This window comes from Embiotoca jacksoni, unplaced genomic scaffold (genome assembly GCF_022577435.1).
Source record: "Embiotoca jacksoni isolate LCO1_2020_lvr unplaced genomic scaffold, fEmbJac1.0.p SCAF_12, whole genome shotgun sequence".
Lineage (NCBI taxonomy): Eukaryota > Metazoa > Chordata > Actinopteri > Embiotocidae > Embiotoca > Embiotoca jacksoni.
In genome coordinates, this window is record NW_027185252.1 from 9,905,903 (window position 1) to 9,920,852 (window position 14,950).

General features: G+C 41.8%; 2 protein-coding genes across 2 annotated transcripts; one reads left to right on the forward strand and one right to left on the reverse strand.

Annotated features, from left to right (window-relative positions):
- Positions 1-1,639: 1,639 nt before the first annotated feature.
- On the reverse strand, positions 1,640-2,427 carry marveld1 (MARVEL domain containing 1). The gene is made up of 2 exons (XM_069144692.1): positions 2,400-2,427; positions 1,640-2,247 (listed from the first exon to the last, which is right to left on the reverse strand). The coding sequence occupies exon 2, from the start codon at positions 2,162-2,164 to the stop codon at positions 1,667-1,669; it is 498 nt and encodes a 165-aa protein (XP_069000793.1). The 5' UTR covers positions 2,165-2,247; positions 2,400-2,427; the 3' UTR covers positions 1,640-1,666.
- LOC138195354 (arginine vasopressin-induced protein 1-like) lies at positions 2,126-5,607 on the forward strand. The gene is made up of 3 exons (XM_069144691.1): positions 2,126-3,198; positions 4,363-4,726; positions 4,808-5,607. The coding sequence occupies exons 2-3, from the start codon at positions 4,377-4,379 to the stop codon at positions 5,064-5,066; spliced, it is 609 nt and encodes a 202-aa protein (XP_069000792.1). The 5' UTR covers positions 2,126-3,198; positions 4,363-4,376; the 3' UTR covers positions 5,067-5,607.
- The last annotated feature ends 9,343 nt before the right edge of the window (positions 5,608-14,950 follow it).

Consider the following 14,950-nt stretch of genomic DNA (forward strand, 5'->3'; position numbering starts at 1 on the left):
AGAGAAAAAAAGAGAAAGTGTGTTTGTATAAATCAGTCTTTTCCTCCTCACACTGTCCCGTGCCAGCAACAAATACACATTTGGAGTTGCACAGCTGCAAGTCCAAATTGTAATGGCTCTTTGTTGTGACCGAACACAGTTGCCAGAGTGCAGCTTTGGTTGCTGCTAGAGCCACTTGCCTGCAGCATGTTTTTGAGACATGTATGCTGACGGGAATAGATGAGACATTGAATCATCTTCCACTGCTTGGCTTCATTTTCATTGGCTGAATTTTAGCCCACCTCCAGAACCCCAACAGAGTGTTCCGGTAAGAACAAGCCTCTTCCCAGATTATTGTTCTCAAAACCCTAAATACGCACACTCACCTCACACACGCATGTTGTTTCCAAAAGCAAGATAACAGACACACACACTCACTCACTCACTCACTCACTCACTCACTCACTCACTCACTCACTCACTCACTCACTCACACACACACACACACACAGATGCATATCCTGTGCATGTGCCTGTGTGAGCTGCTCTCTCTCATTGTCTGCGAGCAACAGATAGGTCTAAGGCTCTTTCATGTGGTTAAGTGGAATAGCATATTAAAAGATCCCTGCTGATTGGCCAAGGCTTTAATCTCCCAACAGGAAGTTCCGGAAGGCTTCCGCTGCTGTCGTGTCTCCAAATCTGTGTCTCATTTGGAAAAAGCCACTAAAAGCACAATTTGTGCATGTGGCCCAGTTTTTTCCTCAAATAGAAATAAAAATAACAGCATTTTTACCAACATTTCCCTCAAGCAGCTTCTAATGCACCAACACACGATCACAACCAAAGAAACAGCTCACTGACTCTCACTTACTGGTCTTTATTCTTGCTCTTTTTGCTCTTTGGTTTTACATAATGAATACTCAAGGAATATTTTTGTTCAGCATATACATTGTAGCACCAAACACATTCATGTTGTTGGGTTTTTTGTTGTTGTTGTCGTCCCAGCCTGGTTAAGTATACAGCATTTTTGACAGAAGGCACTGATAGACCAATAAAAATCTAAGGTGGTATAAAATGATGTCAGCGAGTGTTTTCGTCCATTTCAGTTTGCTGTCATACATAAACCCATAGTAAAAATATATACTTTAAAAAAGGTAATGATAAAAATCCCTTGTGAAAACAGCTGTAGCAATATAAAAGGCTTTAGATGGACAGTTACCCAGTACCAAAACAAATCTGCAAAATGTATGTTAAGGCCATTTTACTGTAAACTCTAAATATACTGCTAACTCACTATAAAAAGTCCCTACAATATCATAATGATATATATCTTTATGAGAAAAAAATGATGTTAAATTACTCCTATAAAACATAACTAGGAGACAAGCACATGCCACTAGTGCACAGTACCAATCAGACTCCCCTTCTGGATAGCTTTTGGTGTCTGTACCAGGATCTGCTCGTCATGTTTGCAAATCATTAAATACACTCAGGCCACAGAGAGAGCGAATCTGCCTCACCGCCAAGGAGGAAAATCGGGAGACAAATCTGAGATTAGAGTGAAATTACAGTGAAGTTAACTATTCCTCATCTTGCTGTGGATACAACGACCCACCCACCCTCCCACCCCATCCCTCCCTTCCCCAACCCCCAACCCCTCATGGCCATCACACCCTGTTCAGTCTGATCAGATGACCGTCTGTTCTCCCCGACACTTCCTGCACCCTCCATAAACAACCGACAGGAGATAAGACAGGCAGCACAGGCAAGCGAACACAGCGGCTGCCAGGTAGACCTTGTACAGACAGGGGTGCTTGTACTGGTCCAGGTTGCAGTACGAGTTGCGATCCGTCTTGTAGATCATGACCCCTATGGCCGGCAGGTAGAGCACGGCGGCGGCCACGTCGTGCGCCAGGTTGGTGAACAACCAGCGGTCCCCGCCCAGCAGCGGGACGAGGTCCTGCTTGTCCAGCAGCGTGAGGAAGAAAAGGGCGAGGGTGAGGAGCCAGAAGAGGACAGCGACGAAGAGCACGAAGTGGATGGAGCCCTCGTATTTGTTGGCGGCGATGGTGACCCACAGCCCGGCTCCGAACACGATCTGCAGGATCCGGATGACTCCCAGAAAACTCCTGAGGAACTTCAGGATGTTCTTCCTCACCTGCGGCTGGGGAGATTGGGGTGGCATCTCTCTCTCTCTCCTCCTCCGGTCACTCTCGGTCCCTTTCTCCCCGAACAGGGCGGGTGCTTCTTTTTGCCAGCTGCAAACAGCTGGGGAAAAGATGGGCAAAAAGTGGAAATAAGGGGCCGGACGGATATGTGGTTCAACAGAGAAACCAAAAGTTGACTAGTATGGGGATTAAAAAAAAAAAAAAGGGAACTCTCTGTTCTTTCCACAGCCCCGGGGTTTTGAAATGACAAACCTTCCTGAATGTTTCGTCTTATCCGTTTCCTCTGTTGAATGTAGCGTCTGTGTTGGGGGGCTGGGTGATGGAGAGAGGGGGGGTGGCCTGTAATTCAAAGCCTGCTCCTCCTCTGCTGGACTCGTCCATGTCCACTCATCTGCTGCTGCTCCCCCTGGGGTCTGGGACATGTCTCGTGCTGTCTTTTCTGTATGCACCACATGCACAAGTATGACTTAATATTATCGTATTTCTCGGCTAATTATTCGCAGACTTTCGTGATTCAACAGATGGACATTTTTTTTAGTGTTTGTTTAGCTGAAGTCCTGTATCATTTTTCCTCCACTTTGAGCACTCTTTCTCATAATAGGTCTGTTCAGGAGCCCGTGCGTCACCGTGTTTGTGTGTTGCAGCGCAGGATGCTCACATGTTACTTCTCTCAGACAATTGACAGACGCTTGTCGTGCCAGCCAGCCCTAATGACGTCAATGGATTTCAGCGCGCACGCCCTACGTGGCCAAGGGGCGGGGCCAACCTCCCTGCTCCCTCCCCCTTCAAACCTGTTATTGGTGGACATAAAGCCCTTCACCGGCCCGGACGGCCGGGATCAGAGCACAGCTCCACTCTCATTAGTCCTTTTGACGACATTGATTTGTGATTGACAGTCAGCTTCAAGGACACGAAGTGACTGCTGGTGAGCCTCGACAGACACGGACCTGCAACGATTCAGCCACCGTGGCAGTCTGAGCAGAAAAGGAACAACGCAGAGGGGAGATGCAGTAGAAGAAAAGTGAGCTGAATATTTCTGCATCATCTTCGGGTAAGCAGGCGGCCTTTCATTTTTTTTCACATGACTCTCATGCGATTCAGTGTTTACTGCCTGTGAGCCACAGGGCAGTGGGAAAGTTCCCTTTAAAAAAACAAAACAAAGCAAAAAAAAACGTTTGGTAGATTATATTTTGGCAAGTATCTCTGCACCAGTGAGCAAAGCAAACACAAACTGTCAGGAAACTGTTGCAATGACAATAAAAGAGAAGTCACTTCATGTTAACCTACTTGTAATGCAAATTAAAAAAAAGAAAGGTCGCTGTGTGTTTTTCTGTTTAGAGCTGCTCGACCATACCTATATCCTCAAACAACCCATTTACTGTAATACACAGGGAAGTTCTTGTTTATTGTTTGTTGATTGCGATAATAGGCCTATCGTGTAAAAATGATATTAGATATGGAAGTTAAAAGTGCATCCACAGAGCACTTAAATCTATCAGTCTCTGCAGAACAGCTACAAAATACGTAGGAGTAAATGGTTAATGCATAATAAGGAAAATATGAGACTTGGACCTCTGAGGACAGAGAAACACGACTGAGTGTTTTACAAAATAATGTGGAGTGAGGATAGAGTTAACACATCTTACATCTGAGAGAGGACCTGTGGTTGAAAGCTCTCTAGAAAGTTAGTAAGTGAACCTTCATTGCAGATTACTTTTTCATCATATTTTATACTGTTGCATATTGTGTTTTAAATGTGTGTAAAGCACTTTGTAACTTGTTTTTGAAAAGCGCTAGAGAAATAAAGTTGTTATTATTATTATTATTATTATTATTATTACTACTGTGTCAAGCTGATAGAAAGTGCACAAGGGCCACTGACCCAAATGCAGTCATGACCCTGGTCACTCAGCTGGTACTTACCTGGAAGTGTCCCACTTAAACATTGTTTGTGCGTAAAGACAGATAAAGTTACCATCTGTACTTTAATGGGGTTTAAAGCACAGCTCTCATTTGTTTCCTGTCGGATTAAAAAGAAGCCGACCGGCTGTGTTTCAGTTGCGTCAGGTATCCTATCCTATAGGTATCCTAATGTACTACTATATGTCGTGTTCCATAGCTTTTCTTTTTGTGACATTGAAATTGTAAATTAAAAGCTCCTTTTGATTTGCAAACATATCAGAGTGAGCTGAAACCATTGCTTCCTTCTCCACAGAGCCCAGTCTGTGTATGCCACCTTTTCTCGTGTTTCTCTGGATGGATGCCGAACCCGCCTCCCCTTCTTCCTCCATGTTGGCGGGCCCTTCCTCGCTGTGGCGGCTGTCTGAGAGGAGGAGTAGGAAGGCCGGCTCGGGGAACATTTTCAGCAACGTGAACCTGTGGCAGCTCCAGAGACTGTTCAGGGCAGCAGGGGACCAGGATGCGGAGCAGAGGGCACAGCTGGTTTGGGGCCATGGAGATGAGGCTGAACTGGCCCAGGCCTTAATAGGACTGAGGGCCCAAAGTCACCGCAGAGGGCTGAGGAGCCATGGAAGGGACGCACTGGGCTCACACTGGCTGCGAGCTTTCAATCACCTCAGGTAGAAACACTGCTAACCTATATTCACAAAATTCCACTTTTTAAATTACTCAACAATCCTTAACCAATCTGTGTCGTTCAGGATTGGAGAGAGCTCGCAGAACAGCCAGAGAAACGATCCCGGGGAGGAGAGTGATCCCGAGGCAGGGGCACAGAGCAGTCCGGAGCCCTGCAGGCACAGCACTGTAGGGACAACAGAAAGAGGAACAGGGGCCACGGCAGGACTAACTGAGGGCCAGGGCCCTTCAGGGACATCTGAGAGAGCAGTTAGGAGCAGCTCAAGACTGAGGAGAGGAGGAGAGAGCAACCCGGAGAGGTACCTCCACCGAATACGCCGCTAACTTCTCAAAACTGGAGCAAGGTTGAATTAACTTCTGGGAAAAGTAGCACGGACACAGATCAGCTTGGCTATGACCTCACAGCTTGAAGTGATCGATTAGCTTCTCATCATGCCACAATGTCGGGCCTTTTAATGGCCGATGGCGGTATGCTGGCACTGCACTGTTACCTGTTGCAGACACATTTCCACCTGAATAATTCAAGCAATAACAATTGCCCCTCAAGAACTGCCTTATGTGATTTCCTACAGTAACACTAACCGTGAACGGTGGTAATTAATTATTAGTGATGTCATTTTTAAGTAGTTTAGAGGTGTGACTCAATAAGTGAACAGGTCAGTAATTACTTATTATAAAAAACTTATTTCACTGATCACGAAGCTGTATGGCAAAGTCACTTTAATAAGAGTCACATCTTCATTTGACCTATTGATTCAGTCTGAATGGACTGATAATAGAGGATATGGATGCAGTGTGGGTATACTTATTAACAGTGTATCCACCGTACCACAAAAAAAGCCATCTATTTCTTTATATATATATATATATATATATATATATATATATATATATATATAATATACTTTATGTATATTTGTTTGAAAAGGTACTAACTTCTTGATTTTGTATTTGCACAGATTGATGTTACTAAAGGAAAACGTGTTAAAACTGAGATACGTTGAATTTGACCAAACATGCCCAGAGTTATGTGTGCTGTGTTACACAACAGTATAAATGGTTTGAGATTGGGAGAAAGGTTAGGAGTAAGGTCACAGAAATACTGTTTGTGTCCTAGTCTGACTCACTGGATGACGGGTGTTAGTATAAACCTGCCATTGGTCGACTACTTTTGTGTGTTACCGTTTTCAAAGTCCCCCTCATAACTGGAAACAACAACAACCTCTTAGCAGCAACTTGCACACTGACAGTGGCAACTTTTGATAAAGATTTGGATCATACAGGTGGGCCCGCTTAGTTCTTTAGGGATTTAGCCATTCTGATGCCCGCGCTACCCAAATGTGCCACCAAAACAGGTTCCGTATCCTGGTCTTAAGCTGCGTTCCGAATCGCATACTTTTTCTGTTTACTATTAGTACGTACTGCAACTACTCTTACAAAGTATGTACTTTTGCATGTAGGATGTATACAGTTGGGAGATACTGCTTTGTCATAAAAGTGTGTTTTGAACTTTGACCCTCTTGGTCGTATCCATCACCAGCTCGATATTTAAAGTAAAAAGAAAAAGGATGTGATTTGGAACGAGTGCACTTCCCTTTAATTCTTCTCCTTCCTTTTGCAAGTGGCAACCTGGTGGAGATTTAGCATCACCAGCTCTCTTGGAGGTACAGCTGATGTGATGTACCTTCCATTGCAGAGGATTGTGGGTCAGAACAGCCAGACTACCATGCTGGCCTACAGACTGCAACATATAGTAGGACATCCTGGTATTTCTAGCATACTACATTTCTCATCCTAAATCTTTTTCTGCCATCCTAAATAGTATGGTAGCATGGATATTGGAACACACTGTTAGCTTTGCCTGAGATGAATGTGATTGGTTTAAATGACTACAAACAAGCCAAAGTGTTTTTCAACTATAGCAGAATTACATATTAATGCAGCCAGACCATTCTCCAGTGCTGACTCAGCGTGATAGAAGTAGGTCTGGCCAAACAAGACTATTTTTGCAATGACATAATCTTCTCTTGAGGCACTTTTAAAACTGTAGAATGAAATGTCATCAAACTGAATGAACAAAGTACTTTCACAGTTGCACCAGAAACTTCAGCTCATCAATGGGTTGTACTTCAATAAGAGAGGATCAATAGATTATGTTTATTGAGGTTGACAACAGAGAAGGACTAGCGATTAGACACTGTCGTTGTGATGCATCTTCGATAAACCCAAGCCGTTGAAGATGGGAAGAATCCCCCAGGATCAAGACACTGCTGGTAGTAGGGTAGTAAGAAGATAAGATTACTTAAACAAAGCTTTGAAGCACAGTGATATTTTTTAAGAGTAGCCTCAGCAGATTGATTGACTCGATACTGTGCCATCAGAAATTAAGATTAATTTTGATGACGATGTAAAGAGGAAATAGTGTAGCTGATCAAAGTGTAAAACAGCACGAATTCCCAATGGAAGGAAAAGTGAGAGGAAAAGGATCCTCAATACTGAATTTTCACCAAAGCTTCATTTTTTGACAGCGAAGTGTCAGGTAGTCAACTTCGCTAGAGACCAAATATATGAAATAATAAATGCAATGCCTCACTGTGCAGGGAGACAAACTTTAAAACACAATGCCCTCATGTTATTATGTCCATTGTGACAATCTGACAATCCTGCTGTGTTTATGAAATACAATCCTCGTCAGATCTCTGTAAACTTGATGAAGCTTTTTGATAAAAAAAAAAAAAAAAAAAAAGTTTGATGTGTCATTTTTAGAATTATGGTAATAAAAAGTGTCTTTGTATTTTTTTGTCGTTCTTCTTGTTTTGTCATAAGAGAGTGACAATATTTGCAGCGTAGCGTAGCGACTGACATGAACATTTTATTAAAATGACTGCAGGTTATTAAGAACACATTATGACAAAGTAAAAAAATTAAATATTTTCACAATTATTTAGCATATATGACAGGGAGTAAATTATGTAAGCTCAGTTGCATTGTAGTTTAAACACATCCGAACCCAAGAGGTACTGCCTGCCCCCACTCTGAATCTGGGCAGCCCTACTAAACTGTTTTTTTTAATGTTAAGTGCCATGCTCAAGAGCAACTTTAGCAATTTTTGATTAATAAAGAGGCATTACACACATGTTTATTTATACATGTGTATTCACGGGTTCACAAGCATTCAAAATACTGAACTTGAGTTAAACAGGCTGTTTGCATTCATATGAAGACAGAAAGAAATAATGCCTTGTAGAGGAAGTCAGACACCGCCTTTTGAACAGCCAGTAGAGCTATAATAGAAACAAATGCTGCCCTCCAGTGGTCATGTCTATGTGTGAGGCTGTCACGCATGTCAACTTGCAGTCACTAGATGGCACAAAAGGTTTTGTTTTTGCAGAGAAAAACTCTACAGGGAGTCAGGAAATAAGCTCATACAGTGCTTGTCATGCCTGGCACAGACTTTCCCACAAAAGAATTTAGATGACCTTAAGGGGCAGACCCATCTTCATAGACAAATAGATGATATTGTTGATCCGAGCCTTGCGTGTGAAATGTCCAGACCTTCAAGCAGGAGTGACAGTGTGTCGACTTCAGTCTCAAAAACCTCTTTTGGTTTATTTTAATGAAGCTTTAAAATCAAACTTTGTCTGAAAATGTATCTCTAACAAACAGTAAAGAAATACGTCAAAATTTTACCCTTCCATCCAATCTGTTTGTGCTCATTAAGGTCACTAAGCAGCCAGGCATTTCCGAGTAGATCAGGATCTACAGGAAGGATTTAATCTTCGAGATGACGTGAAGTCGGATAGTTGGACGGCAGGATTTCACTGCATCCTCCAGATGTCCTCTTCACCACCAGTTTCCTCCAGCTCCTCCTGAGTGATGCCAAGACCTCCACAGGTCATCTATGAGATCAAGTCCCCACAGTGTGTCCTGGATCTACTTAGCAGTGCCTGGCTGACGCTACACCAAAAAAACGGAAGCATCTGTAGGTGCAGCCTTCTGAGGTGCTGAAACCTCAGCTGCCTCCCCTCAGCACAGCAGAAAACAGCTGACTGACTCAGAGGTAATCCTCAGTTCGCTGAACTTCTCACCTTGTTGTGATAAAATAAGCTCATTGCGTAGGATATTTTAGGGCCCATATAGGTTATCTCAACGTTTCATTCACTCCCTAAACCTTATGAGTGAGATGAGGAGTGATGATCCAGCAGTAATACAGTTGCAGGTAGATTCAGTGGCTCACCTTGCTCTTCACTGTTATGGTCATTGTATGGATATACTGTGTGCCATTTTTTGTTTAAACTTCTGATACTGTAGGTACATTTTGCTGATAATGCTTCTGTATATGGACCATCTTTACATTGTACTGGTACTTTCACATGGTAGAGACCTTAAATACCTTTAGTGGGTCATGGCTGTGGTCAGCCTGAACACACTGGTCTTTCGTGAGGGCTCAGACAAACGAGGTCTAAGTCTCGTTAAAACCTGACCTACAGCCAATTAGGTGCACCAGGGCTTCTGTCTGAAGTCAGATTCACTGTTGTGCTCCTGGATGTTCAGTCTGAAGAGGTGAAAGTGAACCTATACCCCGAAGAATCACCATCTTCAGACGTGTTGGTGCATGGCAACAATCACCTCACCGTAGGTGTGGAATAAAATTAGAAATGCGCACTGAGATGTTTAAATTTTTTATAAACTAGCATCTGAATCTAGGTTAATTATGACAGAGTTGCAGAAAACAATTAATCATGCTGACTTCTGTGTTTCTCCACTAATGATTATAATTCTGTACACAATAGCAGAGTGGTGGCAAACTCGGATTCCTTTGTGGTACATTGTTGCCTTTTGGGCAACATGCATATCTTAGCAGTTTTTTTTTTTTTTAAAGTTATGTGCATATAAAATAACATCTTTATGCTTCCAAAAGTTAAAGTAGTTAAAGAAAAATGACAGAGAAAAGGCTTTTTCTGTGAAAAGTTTCAGGGCATTTGTAAATGGCGTGTTATTTCTGGCACTCATTGTACAGACATTTTGCTCGAAAAGTAAATCATGCAAAGTGTTCTTAGGTTCTTCCCTGTTATCACGTGTTTAATGGACTTATTTCCAGTGAGGTCTTTACTATTTAGTAGTCCAACCATTAGCTGGTCTGTCTCACAAAATAAGTGCTTCGAATTGTGAATCAGGCGGATCTTTGCTGGTGTTTGTTTTGACAATGTCTGCAGCCTAATTTTCTTTTTTAATCAGAATTGAATGAACACAATGTGCATAACACTGGCTGCACAGTTTACAGATTCTCCTTTAAAAAGCTGCAGTGGACCAACAACTTTCCATCTACTTTGCATCTTGATTAAATCCTCTTTTGTGGTGACCATAAATTGGATTTATTGCTCTGCCTCGCACTCTAAATAAGTCAAATAAATGTCATTTTGACAACAACTTTTTACGATGTTCTCCCAGCACCAACTTATTCTCAGATTTCAAACATGCCTGCCTGTTTTTCGATAGAGCTTTCCAGACATTTTAGTGAGAATGAGTCAAGGCAAAGCTGACAAAACATGAAGAAAGAGAAGAGTGACAGCTGTATAGAGAGCATGGGGAGAGGATCCTATTTTCAAAAAGAAGAAAACAAGCTCTTTCTCTGTGTGTGTGTGTGTGTGTGTGTGTGTGTGTGTGCGTGTGCTTGACAGCAGAAGCCATATAGAGATTTTACATAGGCTGGGATCTGAGAGTTTAATGCGTCTCTGCTGCACTGTAATTAGAGCACGAAGCAGTAATTAGTGAAATGATATATACAGTGCATGCTCCTCGTGCTCTGATGATAATCCTGAACACGAATGCACACGCACACGCATGCACGCACACGCACACGCACACACACACACACACACACACACACACACAACCCCTGTGCTGCACTTTTTTGTCTTTGTTCATGGAAGAATCACACAACACTGCGGCACAGCACTCATTGTTATTCCTTCCTCTGTGTCTTTGTGTGCCTTTGCTCTTCTTCTCTGTACAGCTCAGGCTCTCGTTTGCTTCTGTGGTCTTTGTACACGGGCATGGCGCTGTGTCCATGCTCCCTTTCAGCATCAGACATGATTCAGTATGGGTGTCCAGCTGAACAGAGGCCAGCACCTTTTAGTTTACTATATTTATAGGGGCTCAAGTACAAAAAACTCTTTCTTGAACCTTTAGAAAGGAAAACTGCTTTTTTGATGTGGCAGAAAGATCTTTTTAGTTTAACCATGAAAAGAAAAACTTTATGTGCGAGCTGAACTTGTCGCACTGGTCATGAAATGAACGTTGAACCTGTCTCTTTGACCACTAGTACAAAATGGATTCCAACCCCGGAGCCCTCAATTTGTTTGCACAAGGTCAAACTGCTTTCCCACATCTGAGATCTGTCTGTCTGCCTTTGCTGCCTGCAGGGCTGTGGAGAAACACGTAGAGCAAGCTTCACATCACATCATATTACGTTGCCCACACTAGCAGCCGGAAGTATTCAGATCAGCAGGGCAAGGAGCAGATTGCAAAAGCAGCCTCCTCATACCTTAATAAACCGGGTGACGTGTAAAACAATTTTGTTGCTCCTTTGTTCTCTGTCCCTTTTCTGAACCCACTGTAGAGACACAATTGTTCTTTGGGTTCTAACACTTGTCCATTATTTTCAGATCAGATCAAAGTAGAGCAATTTGTATATTGAATATTTTCCAAAGCCCAAGTGAGTTTTTGTTGTACTTCCTTGTTTTATAAATTCAAATTAATATGCAAACAAATGTTATCAGAAATTTAATTAACAGTTCTATTACGTTTTACAACAGCTAGGAAATGGGGAGCCAAATCACCCAAGTTATTTTCTATTTTGGCAAGTTCACGAGCCCATAAATTAAAAGTGATGGCATTCTCATTTACATCTCATTTTTAGGATGATTACCTTCTTACTGTTTTCCTATTTTTCTGGTAGAGTGTAAATACATTCGCTTATCTGATTGTGACATGCACCTTATTTGTGAAACAAAAAAAAAAATACAATTAAAAAATACATTGCACACTTGTCAACATCGAAAAATTAAATCTTGGGCAAGTGGTGTAAGAGATTAAGATAAACAGATAGACAAAATTTAAGGATAAATCCCTTCGTTAGAAAATGAACAGAATGAAATAGATCAGGGGAGCAAAAAAAAGAAAGAAGAGGAAAGTGTCTTTATATTATATGTTTTAACTTTGGGGCTGAATTATTTGTTGTGCCATTTTTCAGCTTAAGCAGCACCATCCAATAGTGCCAGAGCCTTATCACCTTTAGTTCAAAGGAAAACTCCCAGTAAGTTTGCCTGACTGCATGCTGTTCTTTTAGTTTTTATTAAGCCCTGGAAAGTTGGTCACAGTTAAACGGCAGTGCAGAGTGCAGTGCAGGAGGTCCCCTGTGTTATTTTAGATTAATATAAACTACATTTCTTGGTGGGTTTTTTTTTGTGTGTGTGGTAATTTCAACCATGAAATAGGAAATAGTTTGTGTACTTCACTGTGTGTACAAATACTGCTGACGCAGCATTGCCTACACAATCAGTACAAATTTCGGTGAAACAACACAGGAGAAAAGTATCATATCCTATCAACTCGACATCATGCAACTTTGATTTATTCAGAGATCTGGTTGCAGGGGCTGGTTTATCGTGATATGTAATAAATAGCATGTGCACACAAAGTTCAGCAGAGTAAAGTGGGACTAATTTCATAATAACATGTACCACTGGGTTGGAACTAAGAGGGAAAGCACATCTGAATAATTTAGTTCAAAACAGACCTCTGAACCAGTGACACAGTTCATACAGAGTAACCTTGAGTTAATGAAGAAAGTGGCATGCAGACTCGCTCCCATATCACACGTCCATGTATGCGGAATCCGTGCTTTTGCTTGCACACATGCAGCAACATGCAATGGTGCACAGACCTAAAACCCTGCAGCTAACGCCATTATGCTCTGCAAGAGAGTTCAGTCCTTCTCAAACTTCTCCTGCAAAGGAGGCTGATATCTGTTAAACATGTGACAGAACACGGCATAGGATAGGACAGCAGTTTGTTCAGCGACCTTTTTGAATTTCACAGAGTTTGTCACGGCTCAACACAACCTTAGGGACGGGGACACGCTCGCACACATGCGGATGCTTCCTTACAAACCCAGCAACAAAATGAAGCATCAAAATGAAACAAATTCACCAACTATACATACGAGAATCCAAACAGCTCTGCAGTGCCTCAGTGTATTTGATGATTTAGGTCTTTTTCTGAGGGAAAAGGGGTGCTGAATAGTAGAACGTGAAAGTGCTTACTGCCAAGTGATATATTGCAAAAAAAGAAGCAATGAAAATGAGTCATACCACAATTTTTTTTTATAGGACAAGAATAAGTAGTTCCTAGGAGAATTCAGTTTTTCACTGATCCCCATTCTCCCCCTAAAGTATTTCCATTCCCAGCCAACACACCATCAGGCAGCACATGGAACTAATACAGCAGATATTTATGTCTAACCCACACTTTCAAACATACCCATCCTGGTCTAAATAGCACAGTCACATATACATTACACAGGGACAAGAAAGCACAAAAAAGAAATATGCACACAGATGAAAGAGTTGCCTTTTTGTCATCTTATAATCTCTCTGTACCGCTGAGCTGTAGCCATCAGATGTGAAACTCAAAGAGCACACGCATGGACACAAAGGCAAGTAGCATATAAATTAATGAAAAAATAAGAATATAAGATGACCGGTACAAAAGTAAAAATGAGAAAGGGAAGAGGATTGTCTGGCTTTTGTATTTTGATTTATTATAGTCACTCTCTATTGTCTTTCTGTATTAATGCTACAATGCTTATTTGCAAAGTCTGCTGCAAACCCACGCTGCTGCTGCTGCTCAAACATTTCATAAGCTCAACCTCCATGTCCAGCATCCACCTGCAGTTTCTCTGCAGAGGAACACAGACCCAGTGCAAACCCTGCTGTACAGAGCTTGGTGGATGCTTCTGGGGGAGTAAACACGTAAACATAGTCCAGGGTGTTTTTGTGGATCCCAGTCATGCTAGCTGCACGGCTCTGCTGATAGTAATGTCTGCTGGTAGACTGTGGGAAGAATTGACATATATATATATATACAGTGGGGCAAAAAGGTATTTAGTATATATATATATATATATTGTAACAGACATTTCTAATGTCCAAAAAATAAATAATAATGGCTTTGATGATACTCTGACTTTTTCCTCTAGTGTCACTATATGGGTAACATTTTTGGTTTTCAGTTAAATTACTCAACAATTATTGGATGGATTGTTAGTCTCAGTATGGACATTCAAATAACCCCTAAAAATAAATTGTTGGTGAGCCCTTAATTTGTAATTGCGTGCTGCAGATCAAAGTTTCAATTCGCCCAATGCGTTGTTAGGTGACTAAACACTTTCACTCCCACTAGCTTCCGCTCTGCTTTCTGTTTTTTTTTTGTGCTAATTAACAAACGTTAGTATGTTAACCCACTAAACTAAGAAGGGGAACACGGTAAATCTGTTTATCATCAGCATATTACCATTCAAATCCTCAGAGAGCCCCTAGCATGGCAGGAGATGGGTAGGCCAGAGAAATACTTACTTTTACTTATGCGTTCACCTGTGCATGATGGCTGCCTTGATTATCCTGCATCTGTTTGGAGCGTTGGTTGTACATGTCCTGAGAAATTAACGAGACTTGTCAATGCATACACACGTGTATGGGAAGGGCAGTATGGAGATGCGCAGCCGGTAGGCACGAAAGCAGCTAAAACAATAGAGAATAATGAAGACACGCTGATAGACCAAGTTCACAATTTCCCAAACCTGTATGATCTGTCACTGCCACTGCACAATGACAAACATGACAGTCAGAATATCTGGCGTGAGATTAGTAACATTTTTGAAGTTGAGACCTGCAAAAATTAAAGGGAGCTCTGGTGCGTTCTCTGGGGGAATCCTCTAGTAACACGCAAAGTACAAAGGCAAGTATGAACAAAAATGTTCATGATGCAGCAGGATGTCCACATGAACATGTGATTAAAAAGTATATCTACTGCCTTAAAATTGTTGCGTGCCCAGATGTAATTCTTAAACATGGACATAATAATGAGTGTTCTGATTGTGCCTGACCTACGTTCCATTCATTTAATAAATTAGAACAAGAGCAAAA